The sequence below is a fragment of the Malania oleifera genome, chromosome 2 (assembly GCF_029873635.1).
Source record: "Malania oleifera isolate guangnan ecotype guangnan chromosome 2, ASM2987363v1, whole genome shotgun sequence".
NCBI lineage: Eukaryota > Viridiplantae > Streptophyta > Magnoliopsida > Santalales > Ximeniaceae > Malania > Malania oleifera.
This window is the reverse complement of record NC_080418.1, coordinates 151,560,317-151,576,454: the sequence shown is the minus strand read 5'-3', so window position 1 is coordinate 151,576,454 and position 16,138 is coordinate 151,560,317. Positions and strand designations below refer to the sequence as shown.

Here is a 16,138-nt window from a genome sequence, read left to right as displayed (position 1 = left end):
GGAAAAATATAGTGTCCCCTAAAAAAAGGAGATGCCAACACTAACATATTTCCTGCGAATGTGGAAATTATAACATCTATGTCCTTTCTGAGTTCTCGAGAACCAAACAAAGACACATTTAAGAGCACACGGAGAGAACTTGTCCTGACCAGTATATAGAACATGAACAAATCATGTGCACCCAAAGACACGAGGCATGATAAAGAACATGGATGTTTTTGAGTACACGATGAAGAAGGGAATTTGTCCCCTAGAGAACTTAAAGGCATCCTATTGAGTAGAAAACTAGTTGTAAGAAGAGCATTAGTCCAAAAGGTTTTAGGAACATGCATATAAAAACTGGAGACCGTTCTATGTCAAATAAATGTCTATTTTTTTTTTTTGGTTCAACTACTCTATTTTGCCAAGGGGTATGTATACATGATGTTTAATGATTAATCCCTTTGGCCAAGCAAAAAAGATGAAAGCTCATTTTGAACATTTTTCAAGTGCATTATTAGATAAAAAAAATTTGACTATTGATACCAAACTGAGTTTTTATTTCCTGATAGAATTAAGTAAATACAGTCAAATATTCAAACCTATCCTTTAACAAATAGATACATGTCATACGCAAAAAATCATCCACAAAGGGCAGAAAATATTGATGTACAGTCGAATTCTTGACTCTATATGGGCCCCAATATCTAATGAATAAGAGAAAACAATCATTTACTACGAGACTTGACTCTAGAAAGAAAAGATGTCCTACTATGCTTTCTCGACTAACATGTAGAAACACTCAAAACGAGAAAAAAAACTTGAACGGGGGAAAAACTTGTAGTTTTTAAAGAGATGGGTAACCCAAATGAGCATGCCATTGTTCAAAACATCATGAATAGAAATCGAGGAAGCCGTATGATGAGAACTGGACACACTATGACCATCATCGAAATAGTATAGGCCATCCTTCTCAAATCTTCCACCAATCCTCTTCTTTATCTAATGATCTTGAATAACACAATAAAAAGGAAATAAGGTCATAGAACAATTATGAGACTTTGTTAATTGAGTCATTCCTAACAGGTTCAAGGAAGAAAGAGGAATAGAAGGAATTGAGAGAATATTTCTAGAACCAAAAACTAGTGTAACCAAACCATTAGCAAGAGTAACCTTAGAGTGTAAAGTAGTGGGGTTCAAGGACTTAAACAAGTTAAGACTACTTGTCACATGAGAGGAGCCTGGGGCACTAGAACCTATAATTGAAGGTAAGGCAAAAAGCCCGATTGTACGTGAATGGACCATAATAGCAACAACAACAATAACGACAACAACATCAACAAACCTTAAGTCCACTAGGTGGGGTCGGTTGCATGAATTCTTTTCTGCCAATTCATCCAATCAAAAGCATTTTCGCCTCTAGCTTAAGAGTTATTAAATCCTTCCTCATTGTCTTATTCCAAGTTATTTTAGGTCTACCTCAACCACTTTTAATAACTAACTCAATCCTCCTCATATGTGCATTACTAGACCTGCATTTTAAATGCTCAATCCATCTAAGTTGCCCCTTCTTTATCCTGTCTTTTGTCGATACGATGCTTAGTTTGTTGAGTATATGTCTGTTCTTTAATTTATCTTTTAATTTTATGCCACTAATCCACGTAACATTTGTAGTTCGACAACTTTTACTTTTTGTACATATTTCTTAGTTGCCCAACATTCTAATCCATAAAGAATGACTAATCTTATAGCCATCTTGTGGAACTTTTCTTTCAATTTTAAGGTATTCTGCAATCACAAAACACGCCTAATGCAGCACTCCATTTTACCCAACCTGCTTTAACTCTTTTTATTACATCATTTTCAATTTCCCAATAGATCCAAGATGTCAAAATTTACTAGTGCTATTAATTTCTTGATTATCAAGTTCAATCTTCTCTCCAATAGTGCCTCTTGCATTGCTGGAATTACGTATCATATATATTCTGTCTTATTCATACTAATCCTAAAACCTTAAGACGCTAAAACGGTTCTCCAAAGTTCTAACTTAGATTCCACACCACTACTACTTTCATCAATCAAGACAATATAATCTGCAAAAAACATATTCCAAGGAATCTTGTTTTGGATATTCCTAGTGAGTTCATCAATAACTAAAGCAAAAAGATAAGGACTCAAAGTAGAACCTGTACAACCTACTGTGATTGGAAATTCTCTAGATTCGCCGCCTACAGTCCTAACGCTAGTTGTTACTCTATCATTCATAGCCTTAATGATTACAGTATATCTATTATTGACTCCCTTCTTTTCTAAAACCCACCAAAGAACTTCCCTAGGTACTCAATCATAGGCTTTCTCTAGATCAATAAAAAACATATGTAAGTCCCTTTTCTCTTTCCCTAAACTTTTCCATTAATCTTCTTAAAATATAAATAGTTTATGTTGTCAATCTCCTAGGCATAGAGCCAAATTTATTCTTTGAAACTTTTGTTTCTAGTCTTATTCTTTGTTCAACTTTCCTATACTTTCATCGTATGACTCATAATCTTAAATTTCTCCATAGTTATTACAATTTTGAATATCACCTTTACTTTTGTACATAGGTATTAGCATGTTTTTCCTCCATTTCTCCGAAATTTTCTTGGTTTTTATCAGTGTTGAATAAATTAGTTAACCATATAGTTCCTTTCTCCTATAAACATTTTCAAGCTTCAATTGGTATGTTGTCTGGCCCTATAGATATCCTACTTTTGATATTTTTTAAAGTCATCTTAACTTCTAGGAATTTAATTTTGCAAATAAATCTCCTAATTTTAGTCTTTTCCTCATTTGTCACTTTCAAACTCAAGCTTTTAGTATCCATGGTTGACTTATCGCAGGGAGGAGCTTGAGAAGTCTGGCAGCACACACTCACACAAACAACACTTTCAGGACTTCAAAAAACCCGAACCTACAACACTTCAAACTCTCCAAAGTGCACACAGAACTTCAATAGGCAGCTATGACTACAGAATGACTACAGAACTGAGCTTACAATATCCTAGGAGGAATTACTTAACCATCAAGAACAGGTCAGACCACAGCAAAGTACTGCAATCATTTAATAGACAACCTAGTAGCAGCTCCAGGCATTACGGCTGGCAGCAACCGGAAACGAATGCAGAGAAGAACAGGAAATAAATATTTGGACACCAATTGAAACAAACCTGCTATCGACGCAAGATTGCAAGCAGACAATCACGAATACATGTCATCAAAACAGCATCATCAGCAAACCAGAGTGACAAAGGAACAGTAGCTGCAGAAACAGAGTATATCTGAGTTTTTCACATCAGAAAATCACTATGAGAACACACAACCTAATTGAGAGGGAGGGTCTCCTTAAATGACTCTCAAACCAACCAGAAAATCAGATTTGAAGACTGATTAGGAGAGGATAAGGAAAAAGAACGAAAAACAGTATCAAAACCAATCAGATAAATCAGATTTGAAGGAGATCAATGCCCTGATACCATGTTGACATGTTGTAAGGTTAGAGATGGAGGAGAGAAGAAGAGAAGGAGATAAGAGATTAGGAGAAGAAGAGGAAAAAACTGAGCGGCAGTCTCCTGGAGTCTACATACAGCTCTAGGTCTGCCCTCTTATATATTATTAATTATAATAAAGTGTTAAAGGACAAAAACACCCCCATTAACACAGCCTAATTATTAAAATAACATATTCTCTTCTAACACTTTTTAATTAAAATTAAAATAAAAATGATCATATGAATTTAAAATATAATTAAAATAAAAAAAGCTTATAAAATTTCAAAAAAAAATTATAATAAAACCCATTTACAAATTATTTTACTATATTTCAGTTGTCATGTACAATAATATTATTCTTGTAAAGTGAATTTTGAAATATAATAATTAAGTAAATTATTTATAATAATTTTTATTTTTATTATATAATTTTTAATAATATTGCTTTGTAGTTTTATTATTTTAATCATATTTTGTAATTTTTATTTGGTTCAAGTACAAAAATGAGCATTTTTTTTTAAAATTTTGTTTTAGTTCTAGAAATATTAACCAAAGAAGTTGGTTTTTGGGTTTTAGTTTATGTTTCTAGTTTTTAGTTTTATTTTTTGGTTTTCATTTCATAATTTTTTACAATGATACCAAATGGCCCCTTATATTAGATGTTGGCTAGAAAAGGGGAGATAGAGCTTCAGGATAGGGGGTTGCTTGCTAATGCTTTCTTTTTAGTTATCATGAATGGAGAAAATATCATGGTTTAAAGCATCAAGATTCAAGAGGTGTTAGACTAGGGGATTTGTTATCTCCTCTTTTGTTTGTTTTGTTTGTTTTGGTAGTTTATGTTTTATGTAGAATGGTGGAGAGGGAAGTTGATAAGGGTTTAGTTAAAGGGTTGGAAGTGGGTAGGGAGGGGGTTTATGCAGCCCATCTTCAGTTTGCCGATGACACTATGTTTTTCATTTGTGAGCATAGGGATTCTTTGTTGAACATTTTAACTCTTCTTCAAATTTTTGAGAGTGTTTAGGCTTAAAATTAATTTGGTGAAGGGTAGCATAGCAACCATTAATTTGACGTCTGGACTCTAGTAGATCTAGGGAGTTGGCTTTGTTAGCGGTTGTGTCTTTTGGATTGGCCTTTGACTTATCTAAGTGTCCTATTGGGTGATATCCTTAGTTTGGTTTTTTGGGATCCGATGATGTAGAGAGTTTCTAAGGGTTTAGATGGGTGGAAAGGTGCGTTATTTTCTTTAGGGGGTGACATTACTCTTATTCAAATTTGCCTTGCTAGTAACCCTCTTTATTATTTGTTTGTATTCTGGATTTCAATGGGATAGCTAGTGATATTGAGAAGATCATGCGAGGTTTCCTTTGGTCTAGGGTTTGGGGTTAGAGAGATCGTCTTGTTAATTGAGAGATAGTTTGTAAGTCTAGCTTGGAGGGACATTTAGGTCTTGGTAAGTTGGTGTCAAAACATTTCTCTTTTTTGTTAAATGGTCATGGTACTTTCCTTAGAGACTCCTCTCTTTGGAACAAAGTCATTAAAAACAAATTTGGATTGCAAATGAATAGCTGGGATGCTGATTTAGGAATTAGATGCTCTTTGGGAAACTTGTGGAGGTGTATCTCTCGGATCTACCCCCTATTTGTTCCTTATACTAGTTTTATATTGGGTAATGGGTCTCAAATTCATTCTTTGGAAGACATTTGGGTGGGCTGTTGCTTTGTCAAAATATTTCCCCCATCTTTATCGTTTGAGTTCGAATCATGTGAGGTTATTTCCTTATTTTTTATTTCTAAAGGTCATTTGTTTTCTTGGGATCCTAATTCAAACAACTCTTAATGATAGGGAGAAGGGGAGGAGTCATCTTCCTTGTTCATGTCATTGGGGACTTGCTGTCCTTCCTCTAGTGAATAGTCATTCTTGGTCTTTAGACTCTTTGGGGGTCTATTCTTGCTGTTTTTTTTTTTGATTAATTGATTAATGCTAATATTTACTTCCCATTCTAAAATTTATTTGGAAGGGAAAAGTTTCCTCAAAGATCAAGGCTTTTATTTGGTTGGTTCTTAATAGAGTTAACGCCAACAATCTGTTACAGAGTAGGAAACCTTCAATGGCTGCTCTTGATATCTGTGCTCATTGTCTTGATGGTTCTGAAACAACATCTCATTTTTTTGTGTGCTGTTTGTTTGCATGGAATATAGGGGACAAGCTTTTGGTATTTCATGAGAAAATTGGGTTTGTTTGGAGTCGGTGGAGGATATTCTAGCCACTTCATTTTATTTTTTTGGTAAAAGGAAGGATGTGGATTTGTGCAGTCTTTGTTTTGGAGAGATGAAGCGTATTCATGAGGAGCTTAACGTCGTGCAACCTATAACTGCTGGCGTTTGTGAGATGCAGAAGCATAGGGAATAGATGATAGTTCTTCGTGTTCTAGCAAGCTTGAGACCTGAGTTTGAGGCAGTTTGGTCCCAGATACTTAGTAATTCTAAGCTGCCATCATTTGCTGATGTTTATTCTCGCGTCCTTCGTGCTTCCTTTAGCACGCATTCTCATGTTCTTGCATCTAGCTCTGAGAGGACATCCTTTGCTACACAGAGTGATTCTAGTTCTCTATCAAATAACTGCAAAAGTTATTGCGGTGTTTCAAGTAGTCGTAGTGCTAGAGACAGACAAGGCAGAAGTACTCCTCGCAAGTGTTCTCATTATGGACGGAATAATCATGGTATTGAGCAGTGTTGGGATCTTCATGGAAGACCTTCACGTGTTGCCAATGCAGCCACCACTGACTTCACACCTTTGGGGGCAGCCAATGCAACCACTATCGACTCCTCACCTTTGGGATCGAGTGGGGGGCAACGTACTGTCTCTATGTTAGAGGAAGAGTATTCAAAATTCCAGTAGTATCAAGCATCACAACAAGATTCTCTTCCCGTTGCCTCTTTTGCCCAATCCGCTAAGCACGCACTATGCCTATCATCTAGTACTTCTCGCCCTAGTTCTTGGGTCATAGACTCCATTGCAACTGATCATATCACAGATATACCTAGCTATTTCTCCACTCATCAATATCTTGCAAATTTACCTTGTGTTACTTTTGCTGATGGATCCACTACTGTAGTCAAGGTAATTGAGATTGTAAATCCCACTTCTTCTATTTCTCTTCCTTCGGTTTTATATATTCCCAAATTTCCTTTCAATCTTATGTCCATTAGGAAAATTACTAAATTCATGAATTGTTCAATGACATCTTCCTTGATTCTATGGTTATTCAAGATTTGAAGACGAGGAAGACGATTGGCGGAGGGCGTGAAGCTGGTGGACTTTATCACTTTGAGCCGCTATCTCCTTCTACTGCCTGCACTACTGCCACCACACCTTTCCAAATTCATTGTCGCTTGGGTCATCCTTCATTGGAAAAGTCATAATGTCTTGTTCCTTGTTTGAGTTTTTGTCTAGTCTCAATTGTGATTCTTGTTAGTTGGGAAAGCACCATCGTGTTTCTTTCATTTTCAGGACGTACTGCAAGCTCTTTTATGTGAGTTCGTTAAGATGTATGGGGTCCTAGTAGGCTCGTGTCCAAGTTGGATTTTCGTTACTTTGTAACCTTGTGAATGATTATTCAAAAATGACTTGGTTATATTTAATAAAATATCGTTCTGAGTTATTTCATGTATTTTGTGCCTTTTGTTCTAAAATAAAGACTCAATTTGGTTTGTGAGTTCGAATTCTTTGAAGTGATAATGCTAAAGAGTTTTTCAGTGCACAATTCACTATTTATATGACTCAATTTGGTATTGTTCATCAATCATCTTGTGCCCACACTCCTCAACAAAATGAGGTTGCAGAACGAAAAAATAGACATCTTCTTCAAATCACTCGCACTTTACTTTATCAAATGCATGTACCTAAAGTGTTTTGGAGTGATGTTGTACTTACTGCTTGTTATTTGATCAACAGAATGTCATTCTCTGTTCTTAGTGATAAAATTCCTTACTCCATTCTTTTTCTAATTCACCTTTATTTTCTTTTCCTTCTTGTATATTTGGGGGTGTGTCCTTTGTTCACTAGCTAATTCTTGGGGTGGATAAGTTAGATCCTCGTGCTATAAAATGTGTCTTTCTAGGCTACTTGTATACTCAAAAGAGATATTGTTGTTATAGTCCTGTGCTGCATTACTTCTTTGTTTCTGCCAATGTTACCTTCTTTGAGTCTACACCTCGCTACACCAAGTCATTGAGCGCTTCTAAGCTCAATGAGTCTCTTCTTTTGCCTAATTTTCCTGATTTTACGCTGCTGTCTTTGCCCAACCAGCCATCTGAGTCTCCATGTAGTTCGAGTCCTTCTCATGGCTTGATCATCCTAATTTGCAGGTGTATTCATGGCGGCAGCACCAAGGAAGAGAGTCCCCTCTAGCTTCTACTACCACACCTTTGGTTTCCTCGTCTAATGATCATACTTCTCATGATGTTGATCCTCCTATTGCTGTTCAGAAAGGTATATGCTCATATACTCAACACCCCATTTCCAACCATGTTTCTTATGACTCCTTATCACCCTTCTATTCTTGTTTTGTCATTGCTCTATCATTTACTACCCTTCCTAAATTTGTTTCGAAAGCCTTGGCCCATTCAAGATGGAGGGATGCTATGGTTGACGAGATGAATGCTTTACATGACAATGGTACTTGGGACTTGGTACCTCTTCCTCTTGACAAGTCCGTGGTTGGTTGTCACTGGGTTTACACTGTGAAAGTCAAACCTAATGGTTCTATGGCTCGTCTTATTGCTAAGGGATACACTCAGGTGTATGGTATGGATTATTCTGATAGTTTTTGTCCGATTGCCAAACTTACCTCAGTACGTCTATTTATTTTCTTGGCTACTACTTGTCACCGGCCTTTGCATCAGTTAGATGTAAAAAATGTCTTCTTGCATGGTGACCATGAAGAGGAGGTTTATATGGAGCAACCACCTGGGTTTGTTGCTTAGGGGGAGTCAGGCTTAGTGTGTCGGCTTAATAAGGCTTTATATGGTTCAAAACAATCTCCCAGTTGGTCGTTTCAGTGTCGTTGTACTTGAGTTAGTCCTTTGATGGTGTGTTGTGGATCATTCCTTGTTTTATCGTCATACTTCATTGGGTAGGGTCCTTTTTGTTGTTTATGTGGATGATATTGTTATTATAGGTGGTGATGATAAAGGTATTCAGAGTCTCAAACTTTTTCTACAGACTAAGTTTTAGACCAAAGATTTGGGACCGTTGAAATACTTCTCGAGTATATAAGTATCGATGTCTCGTATCGGAACTGTTGTGTCACAAAGGAAGTATGTTCTTGATTTGTTAGATGAAATTGGCTTGTTGGGATCTAAACCGGTTGATACACCCGTGGATTTTAACAACAAGTTAATGTCGGATGTGAGTGATTTGCTACGTAATCTCAGACAATACCGGAGACTTGTTGGAAAATTGAATTTTCTCACAGTTACTCGGTCGGATATATCTTTTGCAACAAGTATGGTGAGTCAATTTCTAGATTCTCCGAGAACAAGTCATTGGGACACAGTAATTCGCATCTTGAGATATCTCAAAGGTGCACGTGGGAGTCTTTTATATTGTGATCAGGGTCACACTTATATCCATAGATATACAGATGCAGATTGGGCGGATCACCTTCCAATCGTAGATCCACCACCGGGTACTGTATCTTGATTGGTGGTAATTTGGTGTTTTGAAAAAGTAAGAAACAAACTGTGGTAGTTAGGTCAAGTGTTGAATCAAAATATAAAGTTATGGCACACACTACCTGTGAACTTGTCTAGTTGAAGAACATGTTGGAAGAATTGAGTTTTCCGCATTCTCAGCCTATGAAGTTGATGTGTGATAATCAAGTTGCTTTTCATATTGCTTCCAACCCAGCCTTTCATGAGCTGATAAAGCACATTGAAGTTGATTACCTTTTTGTTGGGAGAAACTTGTGCAGAAGCTCATTACAACCACTTATGTGAAGTTGGACATGCAGCTTGCTGATTTGTTTACCGAAGTGTTGGGGGGTGCTCATATTAGATTCATTTGTAACAAGCTACGAGCTTATGAGATATATGCTCCAGCTCAGAGGGGGGGGGGGGGGTGTTAGAGGTTATATATGTCTTAGTACTATTATTATTGAGTGTGTTAGTGTGTTAATTAGTGAGAGTTAGTAAGGGTACTATTGTCCTCAGAATGCATTTAAATTTGTATTATAAATATAGGAAGAGACTTATCTTCAAGTTAGGTCATTCATTTTTAATCAAATCTTAACAAGGATGAACACACACTCTCCATGCTTGTCCATCTCTTTAGTTGGGAAAGTTATTTTATTGATCAAAACGTTGATGTGCCTCCTCTATTTTCCCCCAAATTTTCACAAAAACATGTGGCAGGTTCGGGCAGTCGGAAAAGCATTTTAAGGCTTATACCAGCTATTCCCTGATTGCATTGATAAAATTGCCAGTGAAAAGCATATATTCCTGCTGTCTTTTAAACCGCAAACATAGAATAATTCTTCATCGGCAGTTTATAGAATGCTGATAAAATATGATTCTCCAGCAGTTAACATAACTATTGGTGATTCCAGTGTCCTCTGCAGTGTTAAATAATTTAAATTTTCCAAATGAGATGGCGTAACTTTGTATTCTCTCTCTCTGTGTTGTCTTGCAGTGCCCCCTTGGATTACAAAGATTACTCAAAGAATATATGAAGAGTCTGGGCTGTTCCCTGCAGCAATTAATCACGTGCTTGTCAATGAATACCTTCCTAACCAAGGCATAATGGTTTGCACTGTATACTTATTTACCATTCCTTTTTTAATTTCATGCTTCTTGTTTCTGTAGATTCACCTCGCAGTTGTGTAGCAGTTGACGTCCATTGATGAATGTTGATGCCTTGCCAGTTGAGACTTTTCAGCATCATGTTTTTTGCTGCGACTAAATATTAAGATTCATTACTATATTTGCTATCATGCACTGGAAACTAGTTTTTAAGTGGCTAAATGAGTTAGTTTGCCAGTTCTTCAGTGCACATTATTTTTTATACAGCCACATCAGGATGGACCTGCATATTTTCCAGTAGCAGCGATTATATCACTTGGATCACCGGTTGTTATGGATTTCACTCCCCATTCAAGATTTAGATTACGTATGCATGAATCGGAAAACAGTGTTGAACCTGAAAATTCTGATGGAAGGTCTTCTGGGATTGATAAATGGTTGAACTTTCACCATCCTTTTTCTGTTTTATTGATGCCTCGCAGTTTAATGATATTCAAGGACGAGGCATACTCAGGTAATTTCATATTTTACTTGCTTAGATTTGTGCACATTCAGTAATCTCTTAATTTTAATGAAAACTTGATGTTGTACCACTGGAATCCAGACTACTTACATGGCATAAAAGATAGTGATGTGCAGCAATGCAATGAGGTAAGAATATGAATTTACTGTCAAATGAATTGATTTAACTGAGCAGATAGAAAATAATATTTGATGTACCTGACACATGATTTAGGAAATTTTCATTTTAATTTTTACTTCTTCCATGAACTGGCATCCATATTTTTTTCCCTGTTCAGGCTGTGAACGTTTTTGAAGCTTTACAGCATGATAAAATAGAACTCCCAGTGTCAAGCTCAGAGGAAGCTGCTGATCAAAGTAGTATTGGAGGTCTCAAGAATATTCATAGAACTACCAGCAGAATTTCATTGACATGTAGATTAGTATTGAAAGTCCACAAAAATTTGTTCAAGTTCTAGAGATCACCTACCTAAGATTTTTTTTTTTTTTTTGTCGATACAGGCTCTGCAGGAATTTTAAGAAATTATTTGTCTATTGTATAACAGTCACATAAGCTGCGATTTTTGTAAGAGCTCCTGATATGATCTAATTTTGATAATTACTGGGCTGGGTAAGGGAACAAGGGATATTTCCTATATGTTGCGCATGATTGATGGAGTTTTTGGTTTTGTTTCCCCTGAAAATAAACACTCATTTGTTCTTTGTTGGCCAGTTTCTTTTGTTGAAATAATATGTTTTACATCTGTGGGAGCCGTGATTTTAATGTGTGGTCAAGGCTTAATATTTGAAATAGGAAGTATGGTTTGAGGATATTTTGTGGGAAATTAGCTTGGCCATTTTTTAAAGGTAATTAACTCGCTAGTAGGGAAGTTATCTAGGACTCCCAAGAAAGTATGGGAATTCTAGATGCCCCCATATGGTTTCTCTTGGAAGTTTACATAGTAGGCATTTAAGGTTTGTTGGGAATCTAATATTCCCGCAAAGTGATTGCATATAGAGGCAATGATTAGATGCTTGTGACTAATAAAATCTCAAAAGTTGCATCAAAGAGAGAGCACCATAAGAAGCCTCAAAACACAGCATAATATGTTAAATGTGGGCGTGCTTGTTCAAAGTCCTAGTGCTTTCGTTCGCGGATTTCTTCCTGAACAAGTGATTGTCAACATGATTTCCTCCTATACTTACTAGCTTAGAAAAGCAAGGATCAACTTTGATGCTTGCAATTAATTCCTCATTGCTTGATCCTCGAAATGGTTTCTTCTCCTTGTAGTAACGGTGTGGTTTCTTTTGGGGAAGGTTTTCTTGGGGTTATTTCCCTTTGTAGGACATTTACGCTTATTCAACTAGATTAACTTGTTAGTTTTTTGGTTTTCTCGCAAACACTTTGCCTTTTCAATCAAATGAGTACATCCAAGCCTTGTAGGTCATGTCTTTACACTTGTGTTTTAGGGTTATTTTATAGTCCTTCCAAAGTAGGGGCAATTTATTTTAATTAATGCCAAGCTTGGAAATTTTTGTCTATGCTAGTCCCATTCTTTAATGCATCATTTACCAATTTTTGTTAGTCCATGATTTGCTTCGACATTGACTGATTATTCACCACATTTTGAGCTCTTTCATGGTACCAAGTACCAACTACAAGAGATGTAAATTTTGTCATTGAGTGTGTAATTCTTGCACAAAGGATTAGCTTTATTCTACAATTGGACAAAAGTTAATGTTCGTTAAATCAGAAGCAATAGAAGTTATGGACTCCCTAAATGCAAAATCTATTCTCATGGTTTCTAAAATAGAAAGGAATTTGGAATTCATCTCTTGTAGTTGGTACTTTGTAACTCCAACTTGGCTATATCTAAGACTTGAGTGACTATGTCTTTTGGGTTCATTGTGCTTTAGAAAAATAACTTGAATTCGTTTTTAGCATGTTGGGAAATAATTTTATTGTATTAAAGTATAATGATACACTAGGGTGTTAAATTGCATAGGCATTTTCCACCCTCTTGCTGCACAAGGCTGCCAGCCCTCTCCCCATTTCTGAATCTAATAATTTACCTCTTCTTTTCCTCTTAAAGATGAAAATAAAACCAATCTCCGTGTAGTTTTCTCTTTCCTGAATAATATTAGAAAGGAAATTTTATTAAAAAATAATTAAATATAAAAAAGAAAACAAAAATATTAGTACCATGCAAAATCACATTTTTGTTCTTATTATATATTTTGGATTTCTTTAAAAAATAATCTTAGTAATCGTACAAATATATGCGGGCTTTACAATTTTTTAGGTTATATTTGAGAATATATATTTTGAGTTTTTAGATTTGAATTTATGTGAATTTACATGAAATTCAGTACAATTTTTGTATTACATTTTATTAAATAAGTTTTAACTCCAAACTTTTTGAACTTTCTAAAGAAGTTTTTGTAATGTCTTACAAATCTTAAATTGAATGTGCATGAAAAGTTACTACTTTATCTTAGCTCCTTTCACTAAACAAGCCTAAAAAGTGTGAAAGCGTGCAAGTAATTCAATATGTGATCCCAAACAGCTCGACCCAAACTTTTCCTCGTTGATAATTGTTGTTACACATAAATTACTTAATGCCAAATATAATTTTAATGAGTTCTCAAACCCAATCAAGTTTAAAAATACAAATATATAGAGAAGATAATATTTTAAAAATAGAAGATAATAAAGAGGAGGCCACAATATATAGAGGAGTGCAAGGAGAAGTGATGTCTCCAAAATGCATCAAGTTGTCTTTTTATAAGAATTGTAAGAGGATGGGTAGCAGTCCTTACTTGGTTTCTTGAAGGGAAAAAAATACACTTTTAAATTAGAATGGTTCATGAAAGATGGGATTTTAAAGAAAAATTTCTAAAATATTTAGTCACTAGCTAGGTTTTTTTAGGACCTTTAGGTTTCCTGTCGCACTTTCTCTTAATAGATTATGTTTTTAAATTAATTAAAGTGGTAAAAAAGGAGAAAATCATAAAATAAAAAAGAGTTTTCTTGTATACAAAATTTGGGGGCTTTCTTTTGATACTAGGAAAATAGATATTTCAATAATAGGAAAGCGGATTAGATTTTATTTGTGTTTCCTTTTATAAGTTATGTTAATATTGCATATGATTTGTTGCTTTAGGTGTATCATGTTCCTTTTTTAATATCTTTTTTTTGGTAACTGAATGCATTCTTTGGCCACTGATTAGTTATCCTATTGTGCTCTCTATCATATGGTTGTGTTAGGTAGCTGATAGCCAGCGTAAAATTTGTCAGATCACTATAATATGAATCCTTACCGAATATTTGTTGGGACGTCCTCAACGAGCGACGCGTTGCACTTGAACCACTCAGGTGTAGCGAAAAGTGGGCGAGGGTGGGTTAGGTCATTGCCCCGAAGAGACGCGCTGTGTCGGCGCCCAGGTACGGTGTCAAATATGCGAGGGTTCCTGCATCATTCTAGACTTGGGCAGGTAAAGATGTTAGTTCAGGAAATTAGGATTAGATTAGCAACTTGGAATATAGGAACACTTTCGGGTAAAAGTATGGAAATTGTGGATACAATGATTAGAAGAAGAATTAACATAATTTGCCTTCAAGAAACTAAGTGGGTGGGGGAGAAAGCTAGAAAAATCGATAAATCAGGATTTAAATTTTGGTACATTGGAAAAAAAAAATAGAGGAATGGAATATGCATTATTATAGAAAAAAACTTAAAAGATAGCGTTGTGGATGTAACTAGAATAAGGGATAGAATTATAAAAATCAAGATGGTATTAGGACAAGAGATAATAAATATCATTAGTACTTATACTCCTCAAGTTGGCTTAGCAGAAAATCTTAAGAGACAATTTTGGGAAGATACGGATAGTATTATACAAGGCATACTAGAGACTGAGAAAATATTTATAGGAGGAAATCTGAATAGAAACGTTGGAAGAGATAATAAAAATTATAAGAGGATACATAGAGGATATGGATATGGAGACAAAAATGAATCTGGGGAGATGATCTTAGACTTTGTTATGTCATATGATTTTAGTATAATGAATACTTGCTTTAAGAAAAGAGAAGAATACTTAATAACCTTTAAAAGTGGAAAAAATAGATGTCAAATAGATTTTTTTTTAACTAGGAGGGTAGATCATTTATCATGCAAGGATTGTAAAGTTATTCCAAGTGAAAGCCTAACCATACAACATAGAGTCTTAGTGTTAGATATATGTATTAAAAAATGGAAGAAAAAAGATAAAATAAACTAGTGTAGGAGAACTAGATGGTGGAACCTAAAAGGAGAAAATATAATAAAATTTAAAGATAAAATGATCAAAGATGGAGATTGGACCTTAGAGGATGGGATAGATACAAATGCTCTTTGGAATAGATTAGCTAGCTCTATTAAAAAGATAGCAAAAGAGATTTTAGATGAATCAAGGGGAAGATTCTCGAATAGCAAAGAAAGTTGGTGATGTGATAAAGATGTACAAAAAATCATAAAGACAAAAAGAATTTGGTATAAAACGTGGTAAAAATGTAGAAACAGAGATAACTTTGAAAAATATAAGAAAACAAGAAAAGATGCAAAAAAGGTCGTCAGTGAAACTAAATATAGATCATTTAATAGTTTGTATGATAGATTAGGTACAAAAGAAGGGGAAATAGATATATTTAAACTTGCTAAAGTTAGAGAAAGGAAGAACAAGGACTTAGGAAATGTAAAATGTATAAAAAGTGAGGATGATATTGTCTTGGTAAAGGACGAAGATATTAAAGAAAGATGGCGAAGTTACTTTTGTAAGTTGTTTAATGAAAGCCAAATAGAAGACTTAAACTTAGAATTGTCAAATGAGGAAGAGATTAAAAATATAAGATTTATTCGCAAAATTAAAGTTAACAAAGTTAAGTTTGCACTAAAAAAGATGAAAAATGGGAAAGCTATGGGACCAGATAACATCCCAATTGAAGTTTGGAAATGCTTGGGTGATAACGAAATTATATGGTTAACTAATTCATTTAATTTAATTGTAAAAATTAAGAAAATGTCAGTTGAATGGAGGAAAAACACTTTAATACCTATATACAAAAAATAAAGGAGATATTCAAAATTGTAATAACTATCGTGGAATTAAACTTATGAGTCATATGATGAAATTATGAGAAAGAGTAGTTGTTGACCTTATAAGTCACACCCAATTTTGATAATGACAAATACTTGTTGTATTTGATGGCTGTTTGAGGATATGTGCAGGTACACAATTGGTAAATCAAAATGATGGCACAAGAGGTAGAAGTTGAAGGCCCTGAAGACT

At 35.0% G+C, this 16,138-nt stretch overlaps 1 protein-coding gene across 5 annotated transcripts in view; it reads left to right on the top strand.

Annotated features, from left to right (window-relative positions):
• The window catches only part of LOC131149611 (uncharacterized), a 60,327-nt gene extending 48,788 nt beyond the window's left edge, over positions 1–11,539 (top strand). For 4 of the 5 annotated variants that reach the window (XM_058100219.1, XM_058100216.1, XM_058100218.1 and 1 more), the window contains 4 exons: positions 10,197–10,309; positions 10,574–10,820; positions 10,911–10,957; positions 11,107–11,539. In XM_058100219.1, coding sequence (XP_057956202.1) covers positions 10,197–10,309; positions 10,574–10,820; positions 10,911–10,957; positions 11,107–11,286 — 587 coding nt within the window. In that variant the 3' untranslated portion in view covers positions 11,287–11,539. The remainder of the gene's footprint in view (positions 1–10,196; positions 10,310–10,573; positions 10,821–10,910; positions 10,958–11,106) is intronic. The other variant, XM_058100220.1, reaches the window with a different exon arrangement.
• Positions 11,540–16,138: the final 4,599 nt, after the last annotated feature.